Below are 13910 nucleotides of genomic sequence, written 5' to 3'. Positions count from 1 at the left end.
AAAGACTCTTTTTTAACAAATGATGCTGGCAAAACTGGATGTCCATCTGCAAAAAGAATGAAACAGAACTTATACCTCACACCATATACAAAAACTAATTCAAAATGGATCAAAGACCTAAATATAAAGCCAAAAAACTATGACGTTCATAGAAAAAAAAATTAACACTAGAGGCTCTAATACACGGCATTAACAGAATACAAACCACAACGAACAACACACAAACTCCAGAAGATAAGCTAGATAACTGGGACCTTCTAAAAACTGAACACTTATGCTCATCAAAAGACTTCACCAAAAGAGTAGAAAGAGAACCTACAGTACCAGAAAAAGTTTTGGTTACTACAAATCAGAAACAGTTCTAATCTCTTACATCTACAAGAAAATCCAACACCTCTACAACAAAAGGACAAATAATCCAATTAAAAAATGGGCAAAGGAAATGAACAGACACTTCACCTAAGAAGACATTAAAATGGCCAACAGACACATGAGGAAATACTAGTGATCTCTAGCCATCAGAGAAATGCAAATCAAAACCACAATGAGATACCATGTCACCCCAGCATTACTGGCACGAATCAAAAAAAACAGGAAATAACAAATGTTTAAGAGGCTGAGGGGAGATCGGAAGTCTTATGCACTGCTGGTGGGAATGCAAAATGATACAACCATTTTAGAAGACAATATGGAGCTTCCTTAGAAAGCTAGAAATAGAAATACCATATGATCCAGCAATCCCACTCATAGGAATATATCATAGAGAAATAAGAGTTGTCATATGAATAGACATATGCACACCCATGTTCATTGCAGCATTGTTCACAACAGCAAAAAGATGGAAACAACCTAGATGCCCATCAAGAGATGAATGGATAAACAAACTGTGGTACATACACACAGTGGAGTATTACACAACGATAAAGAACAATGATGAATCTGTGAAGCATCTCATAACATGGATGCATCTGAAGGACATTATGCTGAGTGAAATAAGTCAATCACAAAAGGAAAAATATTGTATGAGACCACTACTGTAAAAACTCATGAAAAATTTACACACAAAAAGAAACAATCTTTGATGGATATGAGGGTGGGGAGGGGTGGGGATGGAAAAACACTAAATAGACAGTAGATAAGTGGTAACTTTGCTGAAGGGTAAGACAGTACACAGTACTGGGGAAGCCAGCACAACTTGTACAAGGCAAGGTCATGGAAGCTCCATAGACACATCCAAACTCCCCGAGGGACCAAATTGCTGTGCTGAGGGCTGTGGGAACATGGTCTTGGGGAACATCCAGCTCAACTGGCATAGCATAGTTTATAAAGGAAATGTTCTACATCCTACTGTGGTGAGTAGCATCTGGGGTCTTAAAACCCTGTGAGTGGCCATCTAGGATACTCCACTGGCCTCACCCCTTCGGGAGCAAGGAAGAATGAAGAAAACTAAAGACACAAGGGAAAGATTAGTCCAAAGGACTAATGGACCACATCTACCATGGCCTCCAGCAGACTGAGTCCAGTACAACTAGATGGTGCCCAGCTACCATCACTGACTGCTCTGATAGACAATAGAGGGTCCTGAACAGAGCTGGAGAAAAATGTAGAACAAAATTCTAACTCAAAAAGAAAGACCGGACTTGCTGGCGTGACAGAGACTGGAGAAACCCTGAGAGTATGTATGGACCCCAGACACCCTTTCAGCTCAGTAATGAGGTCGCTCCTGAGGTTCACCCTTCAGCCAAAGATTGGAGAGGCCCATAAAACAAAACGAGACTAAAAGGGCACACCAGGCCAGGGGCAAAGACTGGAAAGCAGGAGGGGACAGGAAAGCTGGTAATAAGGAACCTAAGGTTGAGAAGGGAGAGAGTTGACATGCCTTGGGGTTGTTATCCCATGTCATAAAACAATATGTGTACTAACTTTTTAATGAGAAGCTAGCTTTTTCTGTAAGCCTTCATCTAAAGTGAAATAAAAATAACAAAAAGAAAAAAAAGAATGGATCAGCATTTCAATCTTCCTCAAACACTAGGAAAAGATTTTTTTTATTAATTTCTTATGTAATCATGTAAAATTGTTTATCTTCAAAGAAAATTAAAACCATATGTGGAAAGAGAAATCAGAAGTATTCTTAGTAAGCCCCAAGCCAGTATGCACAATTATTCTTTAATATCCATATGGTAATTAAAGCAAATCTGTATTTATATAGCAAAGTTCTGCCTGCCTTAAGGGCAATATAAGACCCTGCTCCAAATGGATTTACTTTAAAGAGTCCAACCATGAAAACTCAAATAGAAAAGTGAAAGATAAACTGTCTAGTCCTTTTACTGGACTGGGAATTAGAATTAAGAAAACCAAAATTTTCAAACTGGAGCTTTTATTAGTTTATAAAATTTTTTCAAGAAAAAAATGTAAATATCAAAACAAGTAAAATGTTAATGTTAATTAAATTGGATGCCTATTTTATTCCACATAATAAGGGGAAAAGGTCTGTAGGTGGCACAGATAGTTTGTGCTCAGCTACTAACCCAAAGTTTGGCAGTTTGATCACCCTGCAGTACCGTAGGAAAAAAACCTGCTCACCTGCTTCTGTAAAGATTACGGCCAAGAAAACCCTAAGAGGTAGTTCTGCTCTGTGATACTTGGAGTCACCATGAGTTGCCATTGGCATGATAGCAAGGGGTTTGGTTTTTAGTTTTCAATAAAGGAAAACTTTACCTCAAATGGGTGACTAGCTCCTTCTGGGTGGATTATATATAAGCCACTTGGTGTTTTGGTGACAGAGCCAATGGTGTCTTTAATATCAGTGCAATCCAAACCTGGAAAGGTAAAATTAGTTATTTGGGGTACGTTCAAATGTATGTTTAAGATTTAATCATTTTATAAGAGAGATTTGATAGTGCTATCTGAAATTGGTATTAGAATCTCCAAAATAATGTGATGGACTTCTTGGAAATGAAAAATAATCTCAATTTTAGAAATAAAGAGAAAATATATGGAAGAACAGGGATTAAGGAATTTATGCTGCAATGAGCCTTCACTGATAAAATCACGGTTATTTTAGTGTTCTACACAGTTTAAAAGTTTCATTTGGGATAGACACTTATTTAACATATTTTAAAATTATGTATCCTCTTTCCCAATAAATAATGCCCCTTCAGGAATTTAGGTTTATCTTATTAGGCATAATGTGTAAAGGAAACTATATAAATGGAGATGAGGAAACCCAGGGATAAATGGATTAACTACTGTTGACACACATTTGACTACTCTGCTTGAAACTTCAGAGACTCCAATGTGTTTACGGACTACTAAACCCTGGTGCCGTAGTGGTCAAGGGCTATGGCTGCCAACCAAAAGGTCTGTGATTCAAATCCATCACGTGCTCCTTAGAAACCCTATGGGGAAGTTCTACTCTGTCCCATAGGGTTGCTATAGGGATATAGTGACTTCCTATAGGAAATCACTTCACCAAGAAGAAATTACCGCTCAAGGCAATACTCTGCTCTGTTCACTGTAGTTAAAATTGGAGTACCCCATAGTCACTCTCTCCAAAGAACCCCACTCCTCAGGGGACTATAAACATAGATACATGGAGATGGATAATACATTTTACTGTAAGATACTCTATTTTGTGGTATCTCTTATGAATGTAATAAAATAAGTTCAATCCTGACAGCCTCAATTACCTACGTAAATAAAATGTGAGACCTTGGGATTCAGGAGTCAGATGCCAGGGTCAGAGTTCTGGTTCTACTCCTTACTAGCCAAGAACTATTAACTAAGTTGCTTAACCACTTGGAACCAAACAATGGTTTTGCCTGACTAGTGACGAATGCCTGCCTTGAGTATTGTGCTCTTTCAGATCTATCTATACGGGATCAAATTGACAACAGAAATTCGAGAAATTGGATGGGAACCTTGGGAGGCAGTGAGTTTGTGTTGATAGGGAAAGAGCGACTCAGAAAGGAAGGGTAGGAATGGTTGCACAGCTCAAAAAATACAGTCAATGTCCATGAATTGTACATGTAGAGGCTTTTGAATTGGTGTATGTTTTGCTGTGTGTATTCTCAACAACAACAAAAAATTTTTTAATCATTTTAAAAAAGCTACTTAACCACTCAGAGCCTAATTGTCTTCATGTGTAATATCAGAACAATAACAATACTATCTATCAAATCTATCTTGTAAAAAGTACAGCAAGAATGCTCCTTAGAAGCGAGGACGGCAAGACTTCGTCTCACATGTTTTGGACATGTTATCAGGAGGGACCAGTCCCTGGAGAAGGACATCATGCTTGGTAAAGTGGAGGGTCAGTGAAAAAGAGGCAGACCCTCAGCGAGATGGATTGACACAGTGGCTGCAACATGGGCTCCAGCATAATGATCGTGAGGATGGCAAAGGACCAGGTAGTGTTTCATCCTGCTGTACATAGGGTCGCTATGAGTTGGAATTGACTCCGCGGCACCTAACAACATCTACTTCACAGTGTTATTCTGAAAATTTACATAGTAAGGCATTATGTAAAGCACTTAGCACATTGCCTAGCACACAGTAAGTACACAGATAATGCTATCTACAAAATGTTAGCTATAAAACAATGTTATATTATGTTTGCTTTACACCCCTGGAAATGGAACAAATAAACGTAAACAAATTATTTAGAATTTCTGAGTTTCATTTTCCTCATCCAGCAATGATGGTGATCATAAAAAATCCTTATATTGCTCTTACTATTTACTATTTTAAGAGCTTTTCATGTATTTACTCATTTAAATCTCACAACAACCCTATAAGGTAAGTACTATCAGTCTGCTAATGAGGAAACTGAGGCTGAAGAAACAGTGGATCAGGGATCTGAAGCCAGCAGTCCGGCATCAGAGTCCTTGTTCTTAACCTCCATGTTACACTACTTAGCCAGGGATACAAAACACAAACCCATTGCCATCGAGTTGATTCTGTAGATACGGGAAATAAATGAGATACAACAAAGTAATAAAAAATAACATGTGAAAAAGCCTGTCTTAGTACCTGGCACATAGGATATTCTCAGTAACGTTCATTCCTTTCCTTTTGGAAGGAAAAAGAAAGATCATATACTAGGCCCTCAATTATATTTATTTGTTTGGAACTTCTTGGTATTAATTTATAAATTGTAAAGTTTTTAAGGTTTATAGGGCACCTTTCTTAGGAGCCCAAGCCTCTAGGAATTAATCTACCATATTTTATTACAAAATTTCAAGTTTATTTCTGTCTTGTTTCTTTTTCAAATTTTATATCCAAATTCGCAAGCGTTTGAACATGTTAAAAAAAATTTTTTATAGGCGGAAGGAACTCTGAAATTATCTCTTCTTCTAACTGGAGGTTAATTATTACTAACATATAAGGGGAGGCCAGAGCCCAGTTACATAAAACAATGCTATTTTCAACAAATTCAGGATATCTTTATACAGCCATGACTTGTAAGTGATCAGAAAAGTTTCCCAATTTAGGAAAGGACACATTATCTGCAATGTAATTTGCTTAATGGCAGGTGTTACCTGTCTAGTCTGCTAGATAGAAATGAGCTATGTTTAAAAAAAAAAAAAAAAAACTTTTCAATGCACCAACCTATTCAAGAAAAAGGAGCCCGGGTGGCACAGTGGAGCCCTAGTGGCTCAGTGGTTAAGCGCTTGTCTGCTAACCAAAAGGTCAGGAGTTCAAACCCACCAGCCACTTCCTAGAAACCTTAGGGGAAAGTTCTACTCCATCCTATAGGGTTGCTATGAGTCAGAATCAACTTAATAGCAATGGGTTTTTTTGTTTGCTTGTATTTTTGGTTTGGTTCAAGAAAATTTTAAGCAATAGAAGACAAATATTAAAAGGCTGAAATATGAATGTTCTCACCATGTGACTGAACTGGTCTGTGAGGAAAAGAATCCAGCTGTTTTCTGAAAACTTCTGTAGTCAAAAGAAGAACTCGATTCATGAGCTCATTAACCTAAATACACACATGCACACACATACACATTAAAGCAAATCTGTATTTGAACAAACCTTATTTAGCTGAATTCTCTAATATCTCCAAGCCCCTTATAAACCCAGCTCTGAAATATGTAATGATGCATATTTTTCTAAATTGAGCCCCTTACTGCTTTAACAAAGCATTAAAGGCTTAGCTAGAAACTCTGGTGGTGTAGTGGTTAAGAGCTAAGGCTGCTAACCAAAAGGCTGGCAGTTCGAATTCACCAGGTTCTCCTTGGAAATCTCTATGGGGCAGTTCTACTCGGTCCCATAGGATCACTATGAGTTGGAATCAACTGAAGGGGCAATGGGTTTGGGTGGGTTTTTTTGTTTGTTTTTTGTTCTGTTTTATTTTTTTTGGTTAAAGGCATAGCTAAATAGCAATCATTAAGCTCAGTAGCATCTACCTCCCTAACATTGCCTGTCTGCCCCTTTTCTGCATCTGACTGCTGTTGTAGTTCTGCTCCTCATATCTTGCCTGAACCACTGCTCTAGTTTCTTCATTGGCCTCCTCCCTCTTCCCTCTGCCCTTCCCCAACCATCTTCCACACAAGCTCCCTATCTGATCATGTCATTTCACTGCTCAAACACCTTGGTGGCTCTGTGGTGTGGCATGATTTAGTTCCTGCCTACCTCAATTTACCTTACACACTCTCAACCTCACCCACCACTCCACCCTGCACCAACCCCAAGTAGTTCCCATCTGACCCAACCTTTGCGACCTTGGAAGCATTATTCATCTTCCATGACTCAGCTCACAGGCTTCCTTCTTTAGGAGGCCTTCTTGAATCTCTCCCTCTTTTGTGTTCTCATTCTAACAACATCCACAACACTTTTTCAATACAGTATTTTGTCCTTCTGCTCCCATAGCCTGTATATCCCTTGATAAAAAAAAATTTTTTTTTTTTTTTTTAGCAGGCCCTTTTTTTTTTTAATTCTTTTCCATTTGCCTGAGACTTACTATCATGCCTCTCAAATAGTAGGCACTAAGTGAATGTCTATAATATGATTGCATGAAAGAATGAAAATGATTGTGCCTTCAACGAACTCTATGTCCATATACACATGCAATAACAACATAATACTAAAAACATCATACCTGATTAGATAAATAATCCAAGGAAGCTTGTTGCTCATCCATCATATTTCTTAGTAGTTTTTTGGTACTTCGTGTGTAGGAAACAATAGAATTTTGCAAATTTCCTTAAACCATAATAAAAATGGGGGCTAAATATAATATTATTAGAGGAAATGAAGATATAAAATTTCAAATGATTTTATATAAATACATAAGCACAATAGTATCTCATTTATAAATACTCAGAATTATATATTCTAATTAGTACATTTTTCTTAACTCAGGATTGTTGTTGTTGTTAGGTGCCATCAAGTTGGTTCCAACTCATAGCAACCCTATGCACAACAGAACGAAACACTGCACGGTCCTGAGCCATCCTTACAATCGTTGTTGTGCTTGAGCTCACTGTTGCAGCCACTGTGTCAATCCACCTCATTGAGGGTCTTCCTCTTTTCCGCTGGCGCTGTACTTTGCCAAGCATGATGTCCTGCTCTGGGGAGTGATCCCTCCCGACAACATGTCCAAAGTATGTAAGACGCAGTCTCGCCATCCTTGCCTCTAAGGAGCATTCTGGCTGTACTTCTAAGACAGATTTGTTCGTTCTTTTGGCAGTCCATGGTATATTCAATACTCTTCGCCAACACCACAATTCAAAGGTGTCAATTCTTCGGTCTTCCTTATTCATTGTCCAGCTTTCACATGCATATGATGTGCTTGAAAATACCATGGCTTGGGTCAGGGGCACCTTAGTCTTCAAGGTGACGTCTTTGCTTTTCAACACTTTAAAAAGGTCCTTTGCAACAGATTTACACAATGTAATGGGTCTTTTGATTTCTTGACTGCTGCTTCCATGGCAGTTGATTGTGGACCCAAGTAAAATGAATACTCAAAATAATTATATAGAATAATATAGTATAGTAATATAGAATATAATAGAACAGTAATATAGAATAATCAAAATAATTTCATCTGTTATAATTGAGAGACATTCTGAATGTCAATTCTCACTTTGTAAGATGGGGTATAGACACAAGAGGTTCAAGACTCATCAGTTCTTACTAGATAAGATAGGAAAAAGTAACAGTCCCATACCATACCATGCAAGTTCATCTCAAAAATAAATCTTTGCTTATATTTTTTCTGTTAATGCTGTATTTTTAGATAAATAAATTGCAAACACACATATCCATATACACAACAAGATAAACCTTAGTCAAATGTTTGGGTTAGTTTCTGATTGAACTTATACTGTACATTTTTCTTTTTTTATCAAACTTGTTTTTTGCACCAATCTTACTTACAGAAAATTCACAAGAACAGTACAAAGAACTTTTTTTCCAAAATAATTTGAGAATGAGTTCTCATGATGTCCCTTCATCCCTGAATAATTCAGTATGTTATTTCCTAGACCAAATACATTCTCTACAATTCTGCCATCAAAATCAGGAAATAAACATTGACTACCATATCTTTTTCAGACCCTGTGAAAGTTTTGCCAGTTATACCAACGATGTCCTTTTTAACAAAAGGATCCATACATTATTGCATACATTATCCTTTAAAAATTTTTATTTCTATGTATGTTCCCAAATTTTACTCTAGAAGTAAAATACATTAATAATTTTTATCTTTTTTTAATCTACCTCACCCAGTTTCATCTCTTTTTTTTTTTTTATTTTCAGTATCTCACTTTCTATTATCTTTTTCCTGGATGTAGAAATCTGGGCTAATGGACCTAAAGTTGCGCTCACTGGTTTGAGAAGCTTGAGACACTTGTATTACACATAGAATTAGCTACATTAAAGCGAGCTTTTTATACTTCTGACCCAAGAGTTACAGCCCTATAGCTGAATCAGATCATCACCAACTCCCCTTCTGATCCTCCTTCTCCATCCCTGACCCTACATACATATGATAAAAAAAAAAAAAAAATTTTTTTTTTTTTTTGGAAAATTATTGTAATGTTACTAAACAGTTTGAAACAAAAATCAAGACTTTAATACTTTCTATTTTTTGTCATTTGCTACCATAAATCAAAGAAGCGCTTGGCTGTTAATGGAGTGGTTGGTGGTTAAAACCCACCAGCTGCTTCACTGGAGAAAAGGCCTGGTGATTACAGTCTAGAAAACCCTATGGGGCAGTTCTACTCAGTCTTATAGGGTCACTATGAGTCGGAATCAACTTGCTGGCACACAACAACAACAACCATAAATCAGCTGCAAATTTGTATTACACCTATTGTAATTGTTGCTTCATATGAATGAATGAAACTTTCAAACTAAGATGAAATTTGCTAATGGTTCAGACGAAAATAAGAAAATAGCCCTAGTTCAATTGTACAATACTATTATTAGTGCCCTCTGGTTTTCTGCTTCCCTATGCGGTCAATTGATGCCACAAGGCTCTAAAGAGGAAGGGTTCATTAATCTACCAAATATTTACTAGGCACCTTTTACTATGTAACCAACACATAAAGCCTCTAGCCTAGGATGATAAAGATGTAGATAAAATGACCCAGACACCATTGTGGAAAACAATCTGGAGGTTCCTCAAAAAACTAGAGGTAGAGCTACCATATCACCCAGCAATTCCACTCCTAGGTATATATCCTAGGGATCTCATAGAAGTAACATGAACAGACACACTCACACCTATGCTCATCACAGCATTATTCACAATAACAAAAAGACTGAAATAACCTAAGTACCCATCAACGCATGAATGGATAAGTAAAATGTGGTACACACATATAATGGAATACTACTCAGTGATAAAGAAAAATGAGTTTCCAAAACATCTTGGAACATGGATGAACCCAGAGGACATTATGTTAAGCGAAATAAGTCAATCACAAAAAATAAACGTTGTATGTTCTCACTTTTATGAAATGACATGAACAAGTAAATTAAAGTTCATTAGTGGTTACCAGAGATTGGGAGTGGGTAGGGGGATTCACTCTCTAGATAGTACACACTTGTTATTTTTGGTAATGGGAAAGGTAACAAAGAATGAGGGTGAAGTGCACACAGCTTGACAAAGGTAAACAATGTCACTAAAAAAGTACACAGGAAAAAAAGACCTGTTAGTAATTGCTATGGCATATAAAATGTTGAAACAACAGCAAAAACAATTAAAAAAATATGTGCGGGCATATATTTATGTATGTATGTAGGCATAAAGGCATAGGTATGTATAATATTTGTGTACATGTAGGTGTATTCATATGTATATGTATATGCATCTATGTGACTGTATGCACATATATTTATATATATAATAATGCTCATAGGGAGCACAGTTATGGATACTTCTTAGACATAACCAAATACCTTGCAGGACTGGACTCCTGAATTTGAAGGATTAGGACCATAGTCTCGTGGGATATCTCGGTCGATTGACATAATATAGTTCATAAAGTTGTGTTCTGCATCCTAGTTTGGTGAGTAGTGTCTGGGGTATTAAAAGCTTATAAGTGGCCATCTAAGATACAACTATTGGAGTCTACTTGTCTGCAGCAAAAGGGAAAGAAGGAAACCGAAAACTGAAAGAAGAAACTAGTCTACCAGACAGTCTACAATAACAATGGCCTCATCTACCTTGAGACCAGAAGAACTAGGTGGTACCTGGCTCCCACTACTGACCATCTGGTCAGGGCCACAATAAATGGACCCTGATAGAACCAGAGAAAAATGTGGAACAAACCTCAAATTTAAAAAAATTAAAGTTAAAAACCAGGCCTGCTGGACTTGTTGAGACTGCAAGACTCCCCAGGACTATTGCTGTAAGATATTCTTCAAACCTTGAACTAAAACTAACCCCTGAGGTCACCTTGTAGCTACATAACAAATTGGCTCAAAAAATAATGAATATCACCCATGATTACTTTGCTTCTTTAAAAAATCACGAGTATGAGAACAAATGGCCTACAATTACTTAAAATAAAGATGAGAATGTAGGGGGCAGGGAAACTAGATTAATGGATGCAGAAAAACCAGAATGGAAATAATAAAAACGTTCATGTACTCTGAAGAATGTAACCAACGTACTGAACAACTTGGGTAAAAATTGTTAAATGGAAACTTAAACTCCTGTGTAAACCTCTGCTGAAAACGCAATATTATTTTAAAAAAACATTTTTAATGAACAACAAAAAAATGACCCAGACAAATGCTAAAGTATATTTTTCCTATGCCTACACAAAAAATAATAAATCATATACCTTTACAATTTTGGTTATTCTTAATACTTACTACACATGAAATGCTTTTCTTCTCGTGTAACTTTAGGCTTAACATCATATGATTCTTCACAGTTTTCCTGGTAAAGAGTATCATTACTTTTGCTTTCGTCTTTTGCATTAGATTCATCTTCTACAACGTTGGCAGATGAAGAATCCTTTCAATAAAAAGAAAGAACAAAAAAATATTAAATATGTTATATGATCCAATACAATAAATAAGAAGACTATAGGAAAAAGGTGAGATTTCAGGACATACATGAGGATAATTGTTAGAAAAAAACATAATGAACTGGTTAGTTCAAACTTCCACAGATAAACCCTAAAGATAAATTTGAACTATAAATAGTAAGTGTAAATGAATGCAAAACTTTCACTCTCTATTTTCTCTCATATTTCAAGAGGGTTTCTTTAGGGTCTACTTTCCATAACTGTGACATTGTGGGCTTGACCTTTAACTTTTTTACATTTCTACATGTGATATAGTGTTGAGCCATTTCTCTTCCAGAAATCTTGCAATTTTAAAATTCTTTGAAAAGGGATTAAAAGGTTTCCTTGAGATGCATGCAACAATTCTATGACAAATAGACTTTCTGCCACCTTTATTAGGAATTGGGAGGAAATATGTAGGAGGCATGTCTCTCCTGTATAATTTAAAATAGTCACAGATTTGAAAGTTAAAGTATTCGTGGTTTTGAAAGGTTAGCAGTGACGACAGAAACAAAACTTAGCATGGAATTTTACTTTGCAAAATCAACAACAGATGTCATTATAAAAAGCCAACTACAGTCATTCTAAAGGTATCTCTAATTGTTGGTTTCTTCAACATAAAAGCATTCTTTGGTAGAAGTTATATAGATGTAATAATTCTGTCATTAAAAGAAAAAAACAACAAGTTTTGTTCTGTTTTGACCTGGATATTGAGAAAAAGGTAAAAAGCAAATCAAATTATAAAAGTGTTTGCCCCAAAAAATGCTTACATATTTTTTATTGTTGTAAATATATAGATGACACAACATTTGTCAATTCAACATTTTTCGTGTGTATAATTTAGTGAGACTGATTACATCAATCATGTTCTGTAACCATCACCAATATCCATTGCCAAATTTTCTATCACCATAAACAGAAACTCATTGCTTCCTAAACACTGATTCCCTCTTTTCCCATCCCCCCCCTTTCCTGGTAACCATTATTAAACCCTTTTTATGTACTTCCTATTAGTGAGATCATATAGGTCCTTTTGAAATTGACTTATTTCACTCAACATAATATTTTCAAGAGTCATCCATGTTGTGACATTTATCAGGACTTCATTTCTCTTTACGGCACAGTAATACTCCATTGTACCTATATATCACATTTTGTTTATCCATTCATCTGCTGATGGGCATTTGGGTTGTTTCCACTTTTCGGTTATTGTGAATAATGCAAGGGTGCTTGGATTTTGTTACATGGATCTATTTTTAACTTCCTGCTTTTTCCCTATATTCCTACAATAATTGACACATGAGATGTTTTCAAAAACTTAAGTTGCAAGGTATGTTTTTTCAGATCTAAATAAGGATCTTAAATTTTACCAAGTATTTTAGAGAATTAACTTATTTACTATTTCTACGAGCTTTCCTAGAATTGTTCTTGCTTCAGTCAGGGAACTTTGGAATTTGATTTTGGTATTTTATGACACTTAAAAATTATAAATCAATATTTAAGTCCGTGGACATTAAAATCCCAGCTACCGATAGTGTTGCATACACGATATTAGATATCATTCTGACATTGAGCTGAAAAAAATTTCTAATTTCCTTGGTAATCACTCAAAAGACAATAGTTGAAGAAAGAAGTTTACAGACTGGTTAAAAACAGCAAGGTGAACTTTTTATTACCCATCAAATATTTCATTATTAAAGTGAATTGGAAAGCTGCTAGCTAGTTTTTAACCTAGGTCAGCAATTTCTTTAAAATATTTTCTCAAGAAATGTGTTGAGCCAGTTCTCAGCTTATGATTTCCTAAGTTTAATAATATTATCATTTAAGTGAAATCTTAACATTTCTAAATAAATACCTAAAATATTTTCCAAATTATACTTTGTAGTACAATAAATTATTTAGAAATTCTAGACTCTATGTTAAAAGCTATCTAATCATACTTTCCCAGCAAAAGCAACATTGCTGAAATTCTTACCATGGAATGATGTACACAGTTACCTTGTATAGGTTCTCCACAAATAAAAGTACATATATTGAAGAATAAGAGTGAAGCTTGAAAAAGATGCATCATATTTTTCTTGGAGAAACGAAAACACTTCTTCAAATATCAGTCAGCTTTCTGTGGAAAGAGCTACAGTGCAAAGAGTCTTCAGTTAAAAAGTTCTGGAAGGTACACAACAAAAACAGGAGCCAACATTTGCTGGTTTCCACACCCTCATTTGAAACAACGCTCTTTATATGAAAAACAAGATAGCCTCTGGAGAATCTGTCTTTCTAAGTTATATAATAGTGCTTTTTTTTTTTTTAAATCACTGCATGCCTGCATGATAAATTCATGCTTTTGGAATCTAGGAAAATAATTAATTAATGTACTAATTAATT

The 13910-nt window shown here is 35.8% G+C and overlaps 1 protein-coding gene across 2 annotated transcripts in view; it reads right to left on the bottom strand.

Annotated features, from left to right (window-relative positions):
- Positions 1 to 13637, bottom strand: part of ANGPTL5 (angiopoietin like 5) — a 41467-nt gene extending 27830 nt beyond the window's left edge. Inside the window, exons 1-5 of one of the 2 annotated variants that reach the window (XM_049890914.1) lie at positions 13504 to 13637; positions 11332 to 11476; positions 7103 to 7206; positions 5887 to 5980; positions 2719 to 2819 (exon numbers count right to left, since the gene is read on the bottom strand). In XM_049890914.1, coding sequence (XP_049746871.1) covers positions 2719 to 2819; positions 5887 to 5980; positions 7103 to 7206; positions 11332 to 11476; positions 13504 to 13599 — 540 coding nt within the window. In that variant the 5' untranslated portion in view covers positions 13600 to 13637. The remainder of the gene's footprint in view (positions 1 to 2718; positions 2820 to 5886; positions 5981 to 7102; positions 7207 to 11331; positions 11477 to 13503) is intronic. The other variant, XM_049890915.1, reaches the window with a different exon arrangement.
- Positions 13638 to 13910: the final 273 nt, after the last annotated feature.

Source organism: Elephas maximus, chromosome 7, assembly GCF_024166365.1.
Source record: "Elephas maximus indicus isolate mEleMax1 chromosome 7, mEleMax1 primary haplotype, whole genome shotgun sequence".
Taxonomy (NCBI): Eukaryota; Metazoa; Chordata; class Mammalia; order Proboscidea; family Elephantidae; genus Elephas; species Elephas maximus.
This window is presented reverse-complemented; position numbering and strand designations above follow the sequence as displayed.